This window comes from Brachionichthys hirsutus, chromosome 12, assembly GCF_040956055.1.
Source record: "Brachionichthys hirsutus isolate HB-005 chromosome 12, CSIRO-AGI_Bhir_v1, whole genome shotgun sequence".
In the NCBI taxonomy this organism is placed as follows: domain Eukaryota; kingdom Metazoa; phylum Chordata; class Actinopteri; order Lophiiformes; family Brachionichthyidae; genus Brachionichthys; species Brachionichthys hirsutus.
In genome coordinates, this window is record NC_090908.1 from 562,496 (window position 1) to 584,141 (window position 21,646).

General features: G+C 47.7%; 1 protein-coding gene across 1 annotated transcript in view; it reads left to right on the forward strand.

Moving 5' to 3' along the window:
- myo3b (myosin IIIB) overlaps nucleotides 1-17,144 on the forward strand; it is a 41,624-nt gene extending 24,480 nt beyond the window's left edge. Inside the window, 13 exon segments of the mRNA XM_068746117.1 lie at nucleotides 1,385-1,464; nucleotides 2,081-2,101; nucleotides 3,145-3,222; nucleotides 3,764-3,969; nucleotides 5,724-5,835; nucleotides 5,977-6,139; nucleotides 6,331-6,411; nucleotides 7,516-7,600; nucleotides 8,736-8,784; nucleotides 9,643-9,766; nucleotides 16,223-16,323; nucleotides 16,683-16,729; nucleotides 17,012-17,144. Coding sequence (XP_068602218.1) covers nucleotides 1,385-1,464; nucleotides 2,081-2,101; nucleotides 3,145-3,222; nucleotides 3,764-3,969; nucleotides 5,724-5,835; nucleotides 5,977-6,139; nucleotides 6,331-6,411; nucleotides 7,516-7,600; nucleotides 8,736-8,784; nucleotides 9,643-9,766; nucleotides 16,223-16,323; nucleotides 16,683-16,729; nucleotides 17,012-17,144 — 1,280 coding nt within the window.
- Nucleotides 17,145-21,646: the final 4,502 nt, after the last annotated feature.

Here is a 21,646-nt window from a genome sequence, read left to right on the forward strand (position 1 = left end):
GTTTAACAGCGCCTGTTCTCAAACATCGTACTCGTCGTTGTTGTGGTGTGTGTGTGTGTGTGTGTGTGGGGGGGGGGGGGGGGGGGTCGTGTCTGTCCCCACGATCCTAAACACAAGGCCTTTCACAAACACGTTCGTAATTAGCAGCTGCTCATTTCCGTGTTATTTTATCCGTACTTTCCTCAGATTCTGTGGATACTTTCCCAAACACATTATTAATACATATTAAAGTGTGTTTAAAATGTGACAGAATATCTTGAATCTGTTTATTTACCAAATGCAAAATGCATTAATAGCAGATATACGTCAAAATTAGAAGATAACTGTCAGATGCTAAAAGCGGTAGCATCACTGCCTTAAAAGACCTTTTGAAGTGCTCATCATTTATTTTGGGTTGTTTTGGCTAGAGAAGTGTGTGTGTGTGTGTGTGTGTGTGTGTGTGTGTGTGTGTGCTTGTCCCACGAGACGCCACATTGCTTTGGCTCTCGTTAAACCTTTGGCATGAAGAGGACATCTTTTGTCTATTACTGGTCTGGCTGTTAATCATAAAGTCTATAAACTGATTTTGATCCCGGCTCGTCGTCAACTCCTCCGATGAAGGCAGGCGCTGGAGCAGCCGTTCAGCCTGTGGCTGTTTGTCTGACTGCATTTTAAGAAACTGACACGAGGATTTAAATAATATAGCAGGAACTGACTTTGTATTTGTATTTTAACATTTTGTCGGTGTGTTGCAGAAAACTCTCACTTCGGTTCCACGTTTAAAACGTACGAAGGTTTTCCTCCTGGCGTGCACGGCGCCTCGGGTAAAGTGTCTGCAGACGTAGCTTTCTAAAGGTGTGCGTGGCACATCTGTGCAGCTATTGTTTATTCATGGAGTAAACCCTTTGAAATGTGTTAAGATACTTCCCACTCATTATAAAAATCCTGCCACCCATGGATTAGGACTTTGATGTCACCAATCCTGCTTCAAAGGCTTCTTTCACTGCTATTAATCACAGTTTAGCCTCTGAAGATACAGCCAGGGAAAACATTTGGACATCTTGTGCAGAAACTTTGAAACGCTCCGACTGTCGTGCATCTGCTCTGCTGCGACGCTTTGCGCTGTGTGTGGGGCTGTTGCGCCGCTGTGCACGCAGCTGCACCCTGAATCCGCGGGATTGAGCTCAGATTTGGGCTCCTCAACTGTCTTTCATACTGAGCTGCAGCATGAACATCACTGGGAACCGACCGCTGTCGCCGTTTACATTGCGTCTTCGCAATGTAAACGGCGTCAAGAATATGACCTAAAAGTGTTGTTTGGGGGTTTGCTCTCAATAAACACGTCTTTCAAACACGTTCAACGCTTTCAAAGAATTCTCACATGACTGCTTATGATCCTGAACAGGAAATCTGGCGACGTCCAGGGCCCGGGTCACCGCTGCCTCCAGATCTCTGCCGCCGCAGCTCGGTTCAGGACGCAGCAAGGTGAGGCTTGTCCCCCCGTAGCACAAATCATCACGTCTAGAGCATCATGTTTGTTATTTGTCGCTCACAGGCACTCCCAGTAAAACCTGCACTGCGAGGTGGAGCCACGTTAATGGACTGCCCTGTTATGTTCACCGTCTTGCTTGTGGTGATGCGGCATCGCCATCTGGCATTCGTTGTCTGCAACATAAAAGTCGTTTCAGACTCACTAACTATTGTTGTTTTGTTGTTAATGGCCACTATAGTGTTGTAGAATATGTCTGAAGGTCCTCTTAAAATCAGCTCAAATAGCTTCATCAACTTCCTTCAATAAGAGGCCAGGATCATTAAAGGGTTTTAATATTCCAACACTCAAAGACCTGCAGTCAAGAGTGTGGAAACGTTTGACAAAGATCCTCTTCTTGACTTTCGAAGGGAAAACATTTATAATAAACTCAAAGTATCTTTTTCATTTACAAACGTATTTTGATTTGGTCGTTCCATTCTGATTCTGATGTTAGGCAGAAAAACACCGTTTTCCACCTCTGAGGTGAATAACAGCGTCTTTACTTCCTTTCTACCCAACTCTCTCGTTTCCTTTATTTCTGTGTCACTTATCGTCTCGTGTCGTTCTCAGTCTCCCAAATACCTCTTGAAGGTAAGATTTAAGATTTCTGTTGAAAGTGAGTAGCTAGAAATAGTCGCTGAAGTAGACGGATCATCTTTGTAATCCAAAGTGTAACTTGGTAGTTGGTCTGTCTGTCTGCCTGTCTGTCTGCCTGCCTGTCTGTCCTTGATCCCTTTTGTCCAGCGGTTCCATTCTAGCTTCATCAAACTTCCATCATAGTTTTGGTCTGAAGACTCTGCAAGGTGCTCTTCTTGTCCAGAACACGTCGATCATTTCAGCTTCACTCTTCTCCAGCATAGCTGAGCCTTTCAATGTTACACCAACTACAATTTGTGTATCCGTGGAAACACATTGTTTTCGGGGATTTTGAATGTTGTTTTTTTCTGCAGAGTATTTGTATCTGGAAACATTAACATTCACATATCGATGCATTTGTTGTATTAGTTGGCCCCCACTAACTCAGAAAGTTCCCAGTTCATCCAGACTGGAGCAGTTTGATGCTGAGAGTGAAAGTGAGTTCTTGATAAGCGTTTCTTCCAAACTAGCAAAGCGTCTGACTGACGTTCCTTCCTCACTCCGTACTAGAATGAAATAAAGTGCTAAGATATGCTCTTTTCTACTTAGACTTTACATAAAATATCCATTGCATCATTAATTTTGATGAAGCCATGAACTGAGAAGGCCATTAGAAAGCTTATATTGTGTCCTCGTTAATCCGTCCTCCCGGAGACGATGTCTGCTCGGTGACGGCTACTCCCATTACTCAGAATGTGGGGCAGTTCTCCCATGCCCCAGAGCAGTTCAGAGTTATTCTCTGGATTGTTAGCTTTAAGTGTTTATGGGGCGATTTTATACAGGCAGCACGGTTAGTACAGCTGTGTGTTCCCAACCGGCCCATTTAGAGGAAGGGGACCCGCTGTAATAACACCTTTATCTCAACAGAACCCGCCAACGACGTCAGGCTGCAGATAAGCCGCTTCTCATTCCAATCTGCTGCATTTGCAGAAATGCTCCTGGCCGGGGTCTGGCCTGTTTGTCGAGGCGGTGCGTTCATGGTGTGTGTTTGTGTTCAGGTGGACACCATGGAGATGATGCGTCACCCCGGAGAAACCACCAACATGAGGAGACAGACCGTCGCCTCTTACTTCCGCGTAGGTTCTTTAAAATGATTCTGGATCCGGATCCGAGTGTCTATAGTGGTTGCACATCCGGAGGCGTCCGAGCTCACGTGTCATTTTATTAAAAGGCTTTTTAATTCCCGGTTTTCATGAAATTAGCAAACTATTATGAAAAGCGCCCAAAAGTGACCCAGATTTCACATCTAAATTTAATGAACTGTTCCTTGGCCTAAGCTTCGCCTCACCTGCCCAGTCGGGGGTCACATGACTGCGTCCAGCTCTCCTTGGTGATGCTAATGAAACCAACCAACAGTCTAATAACATTATCTCCTCACAGCCATAGAAGGAAGATTGTCTCGGCTGCCTGATTAGCATCTAACAGACAAAGATTGCGACCAGTTGTTGAACAATGTGCAGCTTTTAGCAGCTAAAGAGTGAATCACAGGCTCACTCCTGTTGCTATGGTGATGGGATAATGTATTTGTTCTTACACTTACATAGCAAAGCATTACATTCTCAGTAGTGCCACAATTGATCATCTAAAGAGACCTGTACTATGTCTGTGTACCTGTAGTACTCGCTGATGGACTTGCTCTCCAAGATGGTCGTGGGCCAGCCACACTTTGTGCGCTGCATCAAACCCAATGACGACAGGCAGGCGCTGTGCTTCTGCAAGGAGAGGGTGATGGTGCAGCTGCGCTACACTGGAATCCTGGAGACGGTGAACATCCGCAGGCGCGGCTACTCCCACCGCATCCCGTTTGAAGAGTTCGTCAAAAGGTAAGGGCTGCATGGGGCCAGATAATACCCCAGAGTACCCCAGAGAGTGTGCAGAACCGGAAGGCCGTGCTCTGCATCACACAAAAACACGGCTGGCTTAACTAGATAGGGGAACAAGTTGTAAGGGTACGAGACTAACTAATTGGCAGTCATTAGTGATAGATCGAGACTAAATCCTACAGTTCTATACATGTGGACACAGTTCACACCGGGAGGATCTGTGATTACAAAGGGCGACGCATTGTAATGGCTTTCCTTTGTTCTTACACGCGATGACCTGGAAAAGCTCCGACGTCCCATTGGTATCGCATTAGAGCACAATTAGAGCAAGGCTTCATCATTAGGATGTATTTACATAAGGGTGTTGTGGAACAGGAAGTACTGACTGTACGCTTAAATGTGCAGCCCAAAGTGTAGGAGGATAATACCTGCGTGTTGCTGGAAAACGCAGGAATGGCTTTGATTTTCCTGTCAAAAGCATTTTGGACGCCTCCAGTATGGAGACTTTAAGATGATTGTAGGTTGAAGTAGTTTTGCTTTATAGTCTGTGGGACAGAAGAAGCTTTCAGGTGGTTGTTCGTCTCACCTTTTAGGGAAACCTGCACCTTACTGTTATTAAGTGATGATTTTTCCTTTTTGTGTCCTAGTTTATGATAAAATCATCCTAAACCTGACGGCTGCTTTGCTGTTTTCTCTGTAGCGTGTTTGTGTATGTTTGTGTTTGTGTTTACGGCTTCAGACTGTATTCCCAACTTGCTGCTGAGTCTATACGATCCTGCCTGCGTCAGGAAGAAGACTTAGACGGACCCGAATGGCTAAACTGCACCTTTAGAGAAAACTGATTTCAATTTGTGCTCTCGTATCAAAGACTCGTCTGATGTTACCAAGCAGTGCTTTGTATTTACCTTCAAAGCAATAACAGGTATCAACAGGAATTAGAATGAAAGGCTGCCGACTGAGACGGGGCGGGGGGGGGGGAGTTCAAAGAAGTTCTCTTCTTGGTGTTTGTCTTTTTTTGACCAACACCAGAACAGTCATTTTGGAGCCTGGACGTCCTTAACGACCGGCTAGAGACACTTTGTCCCATGCTGGTAGTTAGTAAAGTGTAACCGGAGGATCAGTCCAATGATCCGGTCAGTGTGAACGAGCAGCTGGTGAACACCGATAGGATGGAGCCGCTGAAACCAGAGACGCTGATCCGTTCAGAGGAGCCCCAACAAAGGGCCTCTGTTGGCCCTGAAGTCCCGGCCCAGCTCGGCCTTCCGGGACTTTAGAGGTGCTGGCAGACAGAGCCAGGCTTTCTGCTTCACACACTCTTTATGCTAAGCTAAAGCAACTAAGCTAACGCCAGGCAAGAAAACAAATGTTTATCACATGCCTTTGATTTTGACCGGCCATGGGAATAGTTTAGGTTTTAATCAGATATCATGAAGATCTTTTTAACCGTGATCTTGGCAGCTGTAGCTCAGCTCATGTGAATCTAATATCATTTTGGGAAGACTTATTTGATAACCAAGACGTTATAAAACATCAGCCATCCATGTTTTATTCTGGTGAATGAGTGGAACTGTTTTACTTCTTGTTTCTGTGTCAGGAATGAAATCCCATTGCAAAAAAACAAATGAATAAATAACACTCAGAAGTGATCTTGGATGCGTTCCACCATACGTAACCACGACTTAAAGCTATTCGGACCCAACACTTGATTGCACCACCAGCTGTACATTCCCTGCTCTCCTCTTTGTCTCTTATAGATATTATTATCTTGCATTTCGAGCTCACCAGACGCCTGAAAGCAGCAAACTGAATGCTGTGGCTATCCTGCAGCGGGCCAGGCTGGAAGGCTGGGTCCTGGGGGCAACAAAGGTGCCTTTATTGTCTCCAAAAGAAAATACATGAGAGAGATGTCATGCATTTAACCAGAAGTGTGTCAAATATATACCAAGCATCATGTATAGGAAGAGTCCGAGCCCCCTTATGATGTAACAGATGTAAACATCCGGGCAGGTTTTCCTGAGGTACTACCATGTGGAGCAGCTGAACCTTCTGCTGAGAGAGGTGATCGCTCGGGTGGTGGTCCTGCAAGTGTACACCAAAGGGTGGCTGGGGGCTCGGCGTTACCGTACAGAGCGGGAGAAGAGGACCCGCGGAGCCGTCATCATCCAGTCAGGTATAAATACATGCATCCCATAATGATAGAGGTCTGTGCCGGACCGGAGAGTCTTCATCAGAGATGCCAGCCTGACCTCCCTCTGTCCCCGCTTGAGCCGTGTTTCTGTACGTGCCGTTTATTTAGCTTCACAGAGGCAGGACGGGAATCTTTCACACACACAAACACAGCATGTCTTTCTACGACTCCAGCCTGGAGGGGATTCGTTGCTCGGCAGAGCCTCACGCTACTAACGAAGGAGCGGGGCGAGGCCGCCGTCTGCATCCAGGCAGGTAAGGACGTCGTCCTCCTTCAGCGTACCATCGCAAACATCTGGAACTTTCTCATACATTCTGAAAAGCAGAAGGACTAAAGACCCGAGACCTTACATTCTTGTGAAAACCTTTTTTGATCTGAATGAGTGGCCTGAGAAACGGTAATAATTAATTAATAATGCATAAAGACAAGCTTGTGGAAGTTTGGGCAGCATTTGGTCCCCATGTTTCTGAAGAGCGGCGCATACTGAGCTCCTCTTCCCTTTCATCTCTCTGCCAGTAAAGGCAGGGGAGGGGCTTATCCCTTCTGTTTCCTCGCCACTTCCTCGCTCAGATTCCTGGCCTGTTACGCAGCGCTCGCATTCCAGAGACGAGACGCCTTTTTATACTGTCAACCTTTTCATCTGAAATGTAAATGAATTCTTACTCAGTGTGCCTTGACGAAGATCAAAGTGGGCACATTAACCTTCCCGGGTCCCCCCGGCCCCCCCTCCTTGGAGGCCCTCACTGGAGGGGCAGGGGAGGGTGCCAAAAGGGGCAGGAGAGAGGAGGGCAAGGGGAGGAGATTCGGCATTGTTACCCTCGGCTACCCGCCTCCTCAGTCACCTGCAGAATGGCTGAACGCGGTCGAAGCCTTTCCTCTCATCGCTGTGTTTGTGTGTGGCCACTGGGGGGGGGGGGGGGTGAACCTGCCATAAGTGGGGCCTCAGCCCCCTGGCGCAGCACTCCAACACATTCACATTGTGTGTTCACCGCAGCTTATAGCCTTTGAGGTGGGCTGCATTTGCATTCTGAAAATAAACAGATGCCTTTCAAATGCATGAGCCTGGCGGCGTCTCAGATCTCGCCGGGGCCCGTGGGACACGCTCGCCATTGATCAGACGAGACCGTGCTGCAGCGTTCTTTCCCTGCACGTGTGGTTCTACATGAGAACACAAAGCCGTTTGATGAGTGCGTCAGCAGGCTAACGCACGGATGCTAAACGCTCAGATCAGTATTCTGAGGCAAAGCGGAGTGCTCCAGTAAATCGCTGTAAATGGCCTTCATTGCTTCTTTGATCGATGACTGCCTCAGCAGACCTCCTGCACGCCGTTAATAGATAACGTATTCTGTACCATCCAGCTTACCGGGGCCATCGGGTGCGTCGGGACCACGGACCCAGGAGGCACACGGGTCACCCTGAGCCTGCAGGGAGGACCGCCACAGGGTGAGCCTCGCCACCTCGTCCTGATTTTCCTGTAGTTTCCTGCATCGTCTCTTCATTGTTTTGTCTCACGGCGTGGAGAAAAATGAAACGCCTCACGTACGCCCTGCCGAGCCGGCTCCTCTCGCCCTGCAACGTTCTGCTGCTTCAAGCAGAAGACAAATCGCCTCCCTAAGCACCACCTCTTTGACTTTCAAATGTAATAAATATCTTTGCACCACGATAGCAGAAATGGGCTCGGACGCTGGTCTCCAGATGTTCGAGCCGAGGACTTGTGTTTATTCAGCATATGGGCAGGCCAGCCATTAAGAAAGTATGTGCTAAGCAGAGGAAGCCACCGCCAACAAACAGCCGCACATCTGGCGTGGCTTGCAGCTCCGTGCTTAGCGTCTTTAACGCGCACACATCAGTCGAATATTACATCCTAGCGCTTTAGAAGAGGAAACGTATTCCTGAAAGACAAATAGCTGAGATTCTTTCACCTCTTAAAATGTTGAATTCAAGAATATGACAGAGTTGTATTGTCTATTAATAGAGAAGTTAATCCAGCTCACTTTAAACGTGTTTCTGGTGACTTTTGGTCCGCACTGAGCCTCGCTCTGAAACACTAGACTTACTCGTCTAAGAATCTGGTGCCTGTTGTCGACGCGAACTGAGCGAAGCCTCATCTGGGATTCTCCTCTCCGTGTTTACAATCCTATTCCCTGGTGAGAAAAACCTCAAACTCCACTTAACAATTCTGTTTAATCAGTGCTGGAATCTCTCCATATAGATTCACTTTGACATGATTTGGCCCCCTTTTCTCCGGTAAGATCTGTGATCTCACCTACGTGCCGTTCTTCTCCTTTTTCATGCCCCTCCTCTCAGCATCCAAACACCAGAGCCTTCGGTTGCATCACCGAGTCGAAACTGGACGAGACTTTGTTTTTCCAGACTTGAGGCTGACACGTAGCATCGTCTTTGCAGATGCTGTGTCTTTTGGCATTTGTTTTTGTTTAAGTCATACAACAGGGAAAGATATTCACGTCTTGGTCTCTGCAAAATGCATAATCATAAACCGATGAAACAAAATAAGTCAGATACTAATAACTATGCAGTATTTGTTTATTCCAGTTCTAAAGGCCTCTTATTTAAACAGGTCCCATAGCCCAGAGGCCCAAGAGGAGCATCGCAGACATGCAGGAAACGTAAGTAACAGGATAGCAGCCATCATTTTCTAATGCCCGACTTAATTTGTTTTATATATAAATGCTGCTGCGCTGAAAAGCAGCTTGAACCCAGATATCATTTTGCCATTGTTTTGAGTCCTTGAGACAAAAGAGTTCTCTTGCTCCGACCTCCATCTCAGCAGAGAAGGCAGGGTGGTACGGAACCGGGAGAATCAAACGGCTGAGAATAAATGCCGGCTCTTCCCTGAGGTGATTTGTCTTTGCGCTCCTCTTTCTACAGATGTTAGACCCCTTTTTTAGTAAAGACCTGAGGTTCTTTGGTAGCACTTTGATATCCTGCTCGGATTCAATATGTGAAATAGAAGAGCCACTCCGTGACTTGGAGCACATCACAGCCTTTGAAGTCTGATCCAATTTTTGCTGCTCACCATTTGATGTTGAAAGGATGAAATGAGGGAAATGTACAGTTTTTGCCAGTAACTCTGCTGAGCATATGTAAGATTAAAAAAGCAAAATCCTTTGGAGGATGTACTTAGAAATGTTAAGCAGATTAATACTTTCCTATAGCTCTTTTATTCAAAGATAAAATTAAATATGAGAGGAAGTGTGTTTGAGCTGTTTTTCAGTGTGTGCTGTTTGCTAAGGAGGCAGGGCTGCTAAAGGGGGATATGCAAATCCATTAGCATTTGATTAACATTGCAAAGCACATTAATGGGTTTGAGTTATACGAGTCCCAAATTGTAAATAGATGAGCTTCTACATGACTAAATTGAGAATTGAATGAACACGTAATGGATTTGCTTTTACTTGTCTATTTATTTGTGCGTTCTTTGACATTGCTCTTCTGAGTGTGTTTTTTATGGCTCCTCTTTCAAGGTTGGCCTCGACAGCCTCGACAGACGAGTGAAAGACATCAAGAGAGACAAAGACGGCGCAGAAGACGGCGCAGGGAAGCCTAGCAGGGAGACAGCCGGGCTGCGAGACGTGCAGTGTAAACAAGGTAAGCCCGAAGACGGAGCTGCTGGGTGCAGGGAATTACACCAAGAGACAGCAGAACCCTGCTTTAATGGATAAAGGGCCACCTTAAGTAGGGGGGGGCTTTCAACCTTTCATCCCAGGCAATCCGCTGCTGCCATTCTTTGTTGACAGCAGAAAGAGCGAGGCTTTCTGGCTGATCATTTCTGCGGTATTTTAATAAGCCAGGTCAGCTCGTCATAAACGTTTCAGGAAAAGTGGGCGGGGGGGCACGAGTGCTTCAAAGCTTCCGTTCTCCTGCGCGGCGGCTCATCGATGACTCTGAGACCTGCGCAGCATCGGTGACGAGAACACACACGAGCCCTGATTTGTTGAACGGACGTTAGCTTTGCTTTTTGCCTCAGGCCAAATGCATTCTATTAATTCTTGCTGCCTGGAAGGCTGAGTGGGTCCCAGATTACGGCCGTCACCCCATGGGTAATGGGGGCCCGGTCCGTCATTAGTGTTATTAGAGGGCTATGAGGTAAGAAACGGAGGTGAAAATAGCGTTTAGCGGCATGGCTGAGAGATTACAGGGATTAATATAGACAGGGCTCTCTAGCGCGCCTGGGATTAGTGTCAGCATGCCACAGCAGGCCTGGGCTAGATAGGGGCTAATGCGGTAATGCAGCGTACAGGTGACCCCCCCCCCCCCTCCCAGAAGGAAGCCAGTGATCTGAGTTAATTCCAGAATGAAGGCTTGTTTCTTCTACATCATTGCTTACTTCCTGTCATTTTTAACAGTTCGGAAAAAATAACTGAAATTCATTTTCTTACGTTTTTAAAATGTTCAAATAAATTCATCTTGAACTCTAAATGCAAGAAAGGGAAAAGCAGTGAACCATTGTCAACCTGTAGATGCAGCGTTTCTGAACCTTCGGCTCCTTGAAGCGGCTTCTCCGCGGCCTGACGCTCCTGTTTAACATCCTTCCTCGGCCTTCACTAGTGCTTTGCAGGGTCTGCTTATGGCTCCGGGTTCTGTCAGGGACCCCCATTTGAATACGTTGTGAGGCTGAGGTGGCACATGCACCCGGGGTTCACTTTGATCCCTCAAATCTGAGACTTGTTTTCATCCCGAGGTTCAGCAAGTCATGGAAGCCGTGCCCTGCCAGATGTTTGGAGACCAGGCTCCTTCCTGCGTCTCATCCGGCTGTCGCCTCTGGTGATCGTGTCGGTTCTTTTGGGCTGGAGCTTGACCTGGAGTGTTTCAGGACACCGGCGGAGAAAAACACAAAATTAGCCATGGAAATTGAATGAGCCCACCCCCGCAGAAACTCGCTCCCATTAATCCCTAAACGCCGGGGCATGACCTGGAACCTCCCGCCGTTTGACAGCCGTTGGGTCTTTTCTCAATCCTCGGCCCCGTCTGAAACAGAGCCGAGCACGGGGAGATGATTTGCATCGATTCCTGTCTGCTGATTCTGACTCGGGAGTCAAAGCCCCGTTTCTGCGTGTTACGGTGGGGAGAGCGCTTTAGAGCACTTTGTCCTTCAGGCGCTCTGATGTCGGCAGCAGGAACCTTTGATTTCATGTTTTGTCAGTGAAAACGTTGCAGAAGCACGATGTCGTCTTGTAAGCTGCACGTTGAGGACGATGTCACCTCCCGTCAGCTGTCTCCGGAGCCTGAATATTAATGCAGCATGTTTGCGTGAGCGGAGAAAGCAGCAGATAGCATCGGAGCGCTGCTTCTGCTCCACGGCGTGGTAAACAGGGTGGCGCTGCGGATCAGTCAGAGCTAACTTTATGCTTTATGGAAGCTGAGCTGCTTATGGTAACAGGCTTGGTGAAGATTAGAGTTGTGGTAAACATACATGTCAAGAGAGACGGTGATAAAGCGGAGCCGCGACGAGCCTGGAAGGATAGTTAACCTGCTCATTAGAAGAGAGGAGGAGGAAAAGGTCAAAGTTCACCATGGCTGACTGGTCAGTTACATCCCCTCAGTGCACAACTGTAGAATCAATAGGAATTGATTTAGTTTGTTGCCCTGAGCTTCCTCCGTGCTTTACTGTGGACGCTGTTTTACCCACTCGGGGGGGGGTCAATCTCGCTTTCCTCCCCTCGGTTCTTAAATGTCCTCCCACAAGGCGTGCAGGCAGTCGGTGCGGCTCCACACCTCACCATCATCATCATCAGCATCGTCATATCAACATGCACAAGCCAGACGAATGTTCTCTAGACACGTGAGCCCCCACCCTTTTGATTTATCTCTCAACCGGATGCCTTCAGTGACGGAGCGGCAGCAGAGATTTAGAAAGGACAGGAAAGACTTGCCTCTGTCTGCCGCGCCCTACGTAATCCTCTTAATGTCGGTGGGAGTCGTTAACAGGATGTACTTCCAAACTACTCATCATCACCAATCCAACAGAATCATCTCCTCCCGAGGTGTAAAATGGTGCTTCGTTTCACACGTGGATGGACTGATTTGATGAACTTCAACAAAGTTTTTCCATTAGTTTGTTGTTTTATGTCGTGAAATAATCTATATTTTCGAGAATAGAATTAGAAGGAATCCCACTGATCAGGAGAGGAAACGCTTAATCTTAATCTGCTAACCTCTGCTCATCCTGAAGGTCATCGTTCTAAATTACTGCTATTATGTCCCTGACAGATGATGACTACTTCACTTTAGGGTTTTTCTTCTCCATAAACGTTTCTTTTGGCGTCAAAGTGCCGAATCTGCCGTCGGGGGAAATGATTGATTTCAGTGTGAAAAATCTGCTGCAAGGAAGAACCTCCTCTCCTCGCATTAGTGAAAACAGATGCAGGAACTACTCTCTTTCAGCATTGTCTGCAGGACTTGACCAATTTGAAGCACATGAGTTGCTATTTAAGTATGACGTCCAAAATGAGGAAAGCTGTGATAAATCTCAGGAACGGAGATCTAGAAATCTAAAAATCTACTTTTGATATTTGTCCGAAGTCGTTCACTCCAACTGTCTTGGTGTGCATGCATGATGCGCACGTTTGCGTGCATATGTCTCGGCTTAGGTTTATCTACTGTGTGTGTGTGTGAGAGAGCGAGGAAGCGGATGTGAGGTAAAGAGAGAGGTCTGGGTTGCACATGCCTCATTTCGACATCAAAGGCCCCTGCTGAGGATTTCTCCTTCTAATCCGGCCTTTTGGTGCCTCCGTCTGAATAAACAAAGCCCGACTCGGTCTCTGTGGTCCGGGAGAAGTCAGGTGGTTGAAGCATGTGGTTGGTGAAGTAAATCAATGCATTTCTAATTTATTCCTCTAGAAATCCTTTAAACAGTTCTTTCATGTTGTTTCTGTGAAGCATTCTGATTTTCAAGGGATTTCAAAGTGGTATTTAGAGATGTAATACGAGTCATCTTCCTCTCTTTGAAAATGAAAGAGACACCTATCTCAAAAGGAATCCCAGCCCTTTTTATCTCGAGAAGCAAACATGTGCAACATGTGAGTCTCTCAGAGAAGAGCAAACTCCGCTTGGCTCTCTTTTGATACGGAGAAATCAATATTGCATGAACCGTGCAGCGTCTATATTCCCAGTCGACCATTATTCCTCCCCACCCCAAACAGCAGACATTACCCACAATCATTTAGCGAGCCCCCTGTGAGCCACGGCTTGACCCCTTCCTCTGTCCAAGCCGCTCCCTCCAGCTCCTCTGGGGCGCCGAGACGGGAAGCCTGACCCGTCCTCTGATCTGCCCGCCGCTCTAATCGCTGCAGGTCAGGATGGCTAAGCGGTGATGCTGAAACCTGCTGGGCTTTAATCCCTTTAATCTGGGATCTGATGGATTAACTACGGGAGCAGATTCAGGAGAGCAACCACATTTTAGTTTGCATGATTTGTCTGTATCATGATAAATGATAATACACACTAAACACAAATACAACTCAGCCTGGTAGGAATACAAGTATGTTTGCAAGTAGTTGATCATAGACTAAAGTACTGAACAAATCCTGTGGGCCTTTTGATTGTCAGGATGATCAAAGTGATTACAATTCATCAGCCAGGGATCACATTTCATCCATGAGCCCTTGAGCTATTCCAGCCTCTAACTCGGGGATGGGGGGTCGATGGGAGCTTGTTCCCCCTCCACCATTTTACCTGAGATCTACAGACGCGGAATATAAACCCAGCGAGGGAAGACTCGACTCTCAGAATCAGCGTTCTGCCTCGTCTGAGTTCATCTACAGTCGTTAGTCGGTGAAAGCATGAGTCAGCACAATTAGACGTGTTACCATCAACGTGGTTCCTAACTCAGACTGCCGTTCTAATAATCTAATTATTATACGTACATTACTGAAAGAGCAACATGCATGAATTCAAGATAATTCAACAAAATCAATAAGTAGCCATAATGATCAGGGTAAAGTCAGGAAAAGCACAAATAAGTTACGTAAATAAGTTATATGTAGTTACTTATTGCTTATTGCTGTAAATACTCAGTAGACATCTTTATTTTCCCGTTGTTGGGGCTTCCTCTTGTTTCACGATGAACGCTTCACACCTCTGAGGCTCAGAAAGATGAGAATCACAGTAAAAGTTTCCTAATATCTCTAAACTGACAGGAGCTTTCTGGCCATTTACAAAGTATGACTGCGTCGTTTGAATAACATGAAGAACGCGGAGGAGAGCTGGACGGAGGAGGTTGCTCTTTGATGTGGAGGATCGATGTGATGAGGTCTGTTCAAAGTGACTACAAAGTAGTGTTAAGATGGAAAAAGCAAACGCAGCTTTCGTCACGGTGGAGAAGCAGAGGTGGCAAGAGATGATGAAGAAATGTCTAAACGCAGGCAAAGAAGATGAAATGCTATCTGGAATTAAATATGCTGTATGCTTCCTCATAGAAATATCTTTTAGAACCTTTAAATGTTGAGATCCTGGGTAGCAGAAGAATGTAAAGCCTTCATCCTTCTCTTCTGTCGGAAGCTCATCACTTACATTTCACTGTCGTGTGACAGACGAGCTGCGACTGACATTCGTGATTTCATTCGGCAGCAGCAGGAAGAGTTTACAGATGTAGAATAATCTGCATCTCCAGATGTAGAATAATCTGCATCTCCAGATGTAGAATAATCTGCATCTCCAGATGTAGATCTGCTGAGTGGAGGACGCTCCTCTGCATCCTTCCAGCCTGGTGCTCTGGAACCCAACGGACTGCAGGCAATGGGGTCACGTTGGTGTTAGATTGTTCATGTGAGTTTGTGCAGACATTGATTTGTACCCTTCTTCTCATCTAACACCTATTTCCTAAAATATTCACCTGATCTCAACACATTTCACTGTCTTAGCGGCGTCTTCCAGCTGTGCAGCATTCCACGTTGACATCTTCTGTCAGTTCAGTCTCAGGAGATGAGGAACCTCTCTGATCCTGGTCCAACGGCGCTGTTCTTTATGGCTAATTCTGGCCTCTGTTCCTCGTGTGATGCAGACAGCGTTCCTTCAGCCTCCCTCATTAGACTCTGCACGAGGAGACGGGCGTCCAAACGCAGCGCTGCTGGCTAATGCTACAACCAGAACGCGTATAGCGAGCTCGGACCAGGAACAGAAAATACACATTTTGGTGCTGATCCAGAAGAGATTCTGGATTCTGGATCACTTTGAGTTCTTCATTAACATTGCAGTCAATGGAGCTTAAAAATGTCTTCCTCAATATCTCGGTTGATTATTGACCGATGTTTATGGAATCTGACAGTCATGTAGGGTCGGGGGGGGGGGGGGGGGGGGGTCTCGAACTCACCACCAAATTTCATCCGGATCAGATCCAGATTGCTGATTCTGTCGCGATACAAAAAATCTGGATTTTCCCATTTACTTATAATAGAGGCTTTTTCAAAAAATCATATCTTGTAAAATCTGCATTAAATTCAGTCATAAAGGGGTCCGATACGAACCATCATGAAACACGTCTTCTGGTTCTGATCCAGAATGAGGTCAGGAACAAATACTACATTTTAACATTAAACCCATTTATGGATTCGAGAATCGGTTAAAAATAAACATCAACTCTGATTCACTTTGACTTTTCATGTTGGTGTATAAAGATACCAGAACCATCTAGAACCTTCTGGTGCTGATCCAGATCACCATGTGGACGGTGTAGATCCAGTTAGGAGGGGAGCGAGCTGCTTGGGGGAGGTCTGTGCTCTCTGAGTGCTTTTCTAGTTCTATTTTCTACTACTGTTGATATATCTAAAATTAAAAGTAATTCCTCTGCGTGTCAGCAAATTAAAAGTTGTGTGAGGAGAGACATAATTCTGTGTGGTTTATGTTTCTGTAACGTTAATCTGATATTGAGTCAGCTCATTTATGCAGTCGCATAATCGTTCACTTGAAACCAGAGTAAATGTAAGATGTTTCTGCCCTTTTGTCACACGGGGGGGGGGCAGGATGTTTGCCCCCGCTGTCATCACCGTCTATGCTGCTGCTGCTTCGCCTGCTGGGATCGCTGCCCTCGTTCTTCCTCTGTTGCAGGTCCAGTGATGAAGCTGCGGCGCAGAACTCCTCGCCGGCGGGGCCAGCATCCCAAACTGCTCAACAGCCCTGAAGACAGCCTCTACTACAACCAGCTAAACGTGGGTTCAAAGTGCCGGTGAAGGCCTTTGTCTGACTGGCTCCGCACGATAATACAATTAAAGCTACCTGTGCCAGACCCCGGAGCCCCACCCCCACGCCGAACATGTGCTTATGCTCTTTATCTGTTGCTTTCATGTCAGGATGTCTGCCTTCACGGTGAATAATTGATGTGGTTTATCAAAGCTGAGCAAGATGCATGCTTCATCAGACTCACTTGAGCCCTTTGATCAGAAAGAAATTATGCTGTGACTTCTGATATTATCAGCATCTGCTCGCGTTCAACACAAAATCACTTTGAATTAAAAATTAATGACTCTCTGCTCGTCTTTTGACTGTGTGCTCTTGGCCCTTTCCTCAGAGAACTCTGGATTACCAGGGGAGCAAGAGGAAGCCGAGGAAACTTGGGTAAATAACTGCTTTCCTGCACAGCGACTCTAAGCAGAGCAGGCCCGCTGCGGAAGAGGAGAATCACAAACCCAGTTGTTTTCTTAGACTGTAAATGGATCCGGAAATAGCAGGCGCTTTATGGCCACATCTCCGTCATTGGAGGGGGGGTCACATAGGCAGGCTTTAGTCAGCATGCTAATTTTAATTGTTAAAGGTCTGACCTATATTTGTTTTTAAAATGATATCCTTACAGAAAATACCTCATTGCTGTATCTGCAAATATTTGTATCCTGCATGCAGTCAAATCAAAGTTCTGGATGGAGAAGATGAATACTACAAATTACTGTCGACTGTGGGGTCGATCCCTGAGGAAGAGGACGCGACCTCGCCCCCCCGCACCCCCCCCACTGGGCTTCCCGTCAGTCAGAGCTGAGCCTTACGACCGTATCAGCCGGTAAGAGACGCAGCAGACGCTCCAAAGAGCAGCGGTGCAGAAGGAGCGCCGCTGTCAGGCCACGCCCTTAGCCGGCCAGCCGTGGGCGTGTTTACGAGAGCGCCTCGCCAATCGGTGATGTCACTGCAGCGTTTTCCCACAAGCGTTGGGCTTCCTTCCTGTTCAGGAAGGCCGAACAGATTCTGGCTCCTCTTGTCATGATACTTTATTTAACAGAATATTTAACCGCATCAATGTGTAGTTTTGTGTTTAAGATTATCCTATTGATCTACTCATTATGCAATTCACTGATGATTCAGGCTATGAAATATTAAAAATGAGGACAAGTGCCTGGGACAAACCTGTCTGTCTTCTGATGCACAGTGATATAATCCCAAGTGAAAGAACCGAGTCGTCTGATTGAAAGCGCTTTAATGACGTCTATCCCGTCCTCTTGCCGGCGCCGTGCTTCTATGCTCAGCGGCGTTACCCTGACGTGGAAACGTCTCCGTCTTCTGAGCGTCGTGTCTGTTGTCTAAGACAGAGCCAGAGACAAATCCCCCCGAAAGCCCGAACTCTCCCTGCGAGTCCTGGCTGCCGCTAAAGAGGCTTTGTGCCGTCGAGCGCTGGAATCGGCGCCGCCTTGCAGAGACCCCCCTTTTAATTTCACCCTAAATACAGGAATCTTCTTTTAAGATGTGAAGGAAGTGCACGGCTGGCGAGTTGATTTGTGAAACTTTTTTCCCTTCAATTTGCATATCATTTCCTGCATCTCTTTGTTGACACCCGGGGGCCTGAGAGGAGATTTAGATCTTAATAGGAAGAGTAGGGTGGCATGACTGGGGAGCTCATCCTCCTCACTGGGGGGGAACATTCAAGTTCTGCAGCTTCACAGGAGTCCTGGATGGATGCACCTCCCGCCGCGCGGTCGTCCACTCGGCACCTGAACGCCACCGTTGACCTTTTTAGAGAGAGGTACGAGGTCTTCCTGTGGGTGACACGCTCTGCTCCACCAGCTCAGTCATGTGACGTCGCTGGTTTTCAGCCTCTCATTACCGGACCGTAACTATGCGGTTTGTTGTTTTGAGCTGACATAATGGTTGTACTGGTTTTATGGTCAGACCATAATGTTGTTTCTGTTGCATCTACTGGAAGTAACACAACCTTTAAAGAAATGTTTAGATCCTTTAACTTAACAGCATAAATTATTCCAATACAAGTTGGGCATTAATGCTTCAGGGTTATTTTAATCAAGGTTAGGAGCAGCGGCTCTGAAACGTAGAACAAGCAAATAGTCAAACCGTATTCTTATCTAATATATATATATATAAAAAGACCAACTCCTTTGAAATACGTGTTTGAGTAACATATTGCAATATTTCATGTTCGATTTTGCCATTGCATCTACAAAACTACAAAAAGATGAAACACAAAATTCAATGGAATTAATAGATCCTGCAATTAAATTCTGGTTATTTTGAAACCCATAAAATTAGCTCCCTGAATGAAGCTGCTTCAGTCCTATTCTGTTCCATTTAATGTCACATTTAATGCTGAAAATGAAAGCCCCCCCCCAGACTGGGGGGTGTCACAGTTAGTTCAGAAGCATTTCACCTCCGGTCGCGTCGCAGCCACAGATCCTGCAATAATTAAGATCCTCGCTGGGATGGCTGGCTCCTCTGAAGAGTCTGAAATAGGTCACCCCAGCACCCTGTAGTGCGTCTTAAAAGTACACTGAATCAATTAAGCGTGATCACGCTCCCCTGATTATTTTGGCCCTGTTTTTACCACGGAGAGGAATTTCAAATTGAATAACAAGGTTGGACTGCGGTGACGAATGCTTCGGTGTGGGCGTGTCCTCCCTGGCTGGTTGCTGCTGTAGCGTGTGAGCGGAGGTGAGCGGAGGCGTGCAGCTAATTGCCTTGGCTAGCTGATTGTGTTGCAAAAGGCAAACGTTATGAAGTGATGTCATCACTGGCGTGGAAGACGCTCGCGTTCAGACTCCCGCTCGTCTTTCTGGTTCTGCAGGCTGGATTCTGTGGGACAGACGGATTCCCGCTCGTCTCTCGGGTTCTGCAGGCTGGGTTCTGTGGGACAGACGGACTCCCGCTTGTCTTTCTGGTTCTGCAGGCTGGATTCTGTGGGACAGACGGATTCCCGCTCGTCTCTCGGGTTCTGCAGGCTGGGTTCTGTGGGACAGACGGACTCCCGCTCGTCTCTCGGGTTCTGCAGGCTGGGTTCTGTGGGACAGACGGACTCCCGCTCGTCTCTCGGGTTCTGCAGGCTGGATTCTGTGGGACAGACGGATTCCCGCTCGTCTCTCGGGTTCTGCAGGCTGGGTTCTGTGGGACAGACGGACTCCCGCTCGTCTCTCGGGTTCTGCAGGCTGGGTTCTGTGGGACAGACGGACTCCCGCTCGTCTCTCGGGTTCTGCAGGCTGGGTTCTGTGGGACAGACGGATTCCCGCTCGTCTCTCGGGTTCTGCAGGCTGGGTTCTGTGGGACAGACGGACTCCCGCTCGTCTCTCGGGTTCTGCAGGCTGGGTTCTGTGGGACAGACGGACTCCCGCTCGTCTCTCGGGTTCTGCAGGCTGGGTTCTGTGGGACAGACGGATTCCCGCTCGTCTCTCGGGTTCTGCAGGCTGGGTTCTGTGGGACAGACGGACTCCCGCTCGTCTCTCGGGTTCTGCAGGCTGGGTTCTGTGGGACAGACGGACTCCCGCTCGTCTCTCGGGTTCTGCAGGCTGGGTTCTGTGGGACAGACGGATTCCCGCTCGTCTCTCGGGTTCTGCAGGCTGGGTTCTGTGGGACAGACGGACTCCCGCTCGTCTCTCGGGTTCTGCAGGCTGGGTTCTGTGGGACAGACGGACTCCCGCTCGTCTCTCGGGTTCTGCAGGCTGGGTTCTGTGGGACAGACGGATTCCCGCTCGTCTCTCGGGTTCTGCAGGCTGGGTTCTGTGGGACAGACGGACTCCCGCTCGTCTCTCGGGTTCTGCAGGCTGGGTTCTGTGGGACAGCAGACTCCCGCTCGTCTCTCGGGTTCTGCAGGCTGGGTTCTGTGGGACAGACGGACTCCCGCTCGTCTCTCGGGTTCTGCAGGCTGGATTCTGTGGGACAGCAGACTCCCGCTCGTCTCTCGGGTTCTGCAGGCTGGGTTCTGTGGGACAGACGGACTCCCGCTCGTCTCTTGGGTTCTGCAGGCTGGGTTCTGTGGGACAGACGGACTCCCGCTCGTCTCTCGGGTTCTGCAGGCTGGGTTCTGTGGGACAGACGGACTCCCGCTCGTCTCTCGGGTTCTGCAGGCTGGGTTCTGTGGGACAGACGCCGTTTTAAGGCCAGGCTTGACACCTGCATTCTTTTTAATGCTTCTCCGTAAAACGAGCTCCCTCTTGTTTTTCCTCATTAAATCTGACAACATCTGGCGCACATGAGAGCCGCTTTAATGCGGCTGACGTTACTGCTGGTGTTATTCTTGTCCTCTTAGTTATTTGCTTCAAGTGCATCACTTTCATTTAAGCCGCATGTGAAGCAGCCTCAAACGCCGTCATCCCGAGTTTTAAACCGCCTTCCTGAAAACACTTGAGCCACAGCCTGAACAAACGATGAAACACTTTTATTCTCTTTATTCTCTACCTCCTCGCCCAATAGTGATGTCTCCCGTCAGTGAGGGAACACGATTGGGCCGACATTGTCCTGTTTCTATATCCTCCGAGTTCAAAGGGAGAGTCTGAATACCTGCATTTCATGTGCAGCCTTTTCAAATACTCTTTTAAAGCAGATTACATGCTTTTGGTTTCCAGTCGTGTTGGTTTTCCACCGCAGTAGAACTCATGACACTTTATAAGTGTGAACGGCTGTTTTATAAGTAGATTAAACACAAACATTGTTTCCGCATAAATTCTGCTCACAACAACTCCAAGGACGGAACGACAAAGACACGTAGAACCGTAGCGTTCTCTTCTGTCTCGTGGGCGGGGCCATAAGATGAGCATCGTTCAGATGTATGGCCTCTGAGCAAAAGAACGTTCCCTAAAGATGGCATTAATAAAGGAACCGGCTGGGCCGCAGAGAGGAGGAGGTAGAAGGGAGATAAAAGCGTCTGTTGAGTGCACACATCAAAGGTTTCTTAATGACCAAAGACGCCACCAGGCTTGCACGCTCTTTTGTTTCAGCCGCCTCACCTGCACTTCGTTGAGGATTCTCTCTGAGCGGTTCTGTTCTGTGATTTGCATGAAGAGAGAATGCTCGCTCGGGGAGATGCGATTGTTCCAGACTGCTAATCGTGATGGTGACCAAATGTTCTGGTCACCATCACGGCTGCCATGTTCTCTCACATTGCAAAGATGCAACCTTTCAGGTGACGGGGGGCGAGGAGGAGACGCCCGTAGAACAATGGAACCGGCATGGACACGCTGTTATCCTGTGCGCCGTGACATTTAATCACTTTGAAGTTTTCTTGATGCCTCCAGTGCTGGAATGGGATTTGACAAATCAGAGCGTGAA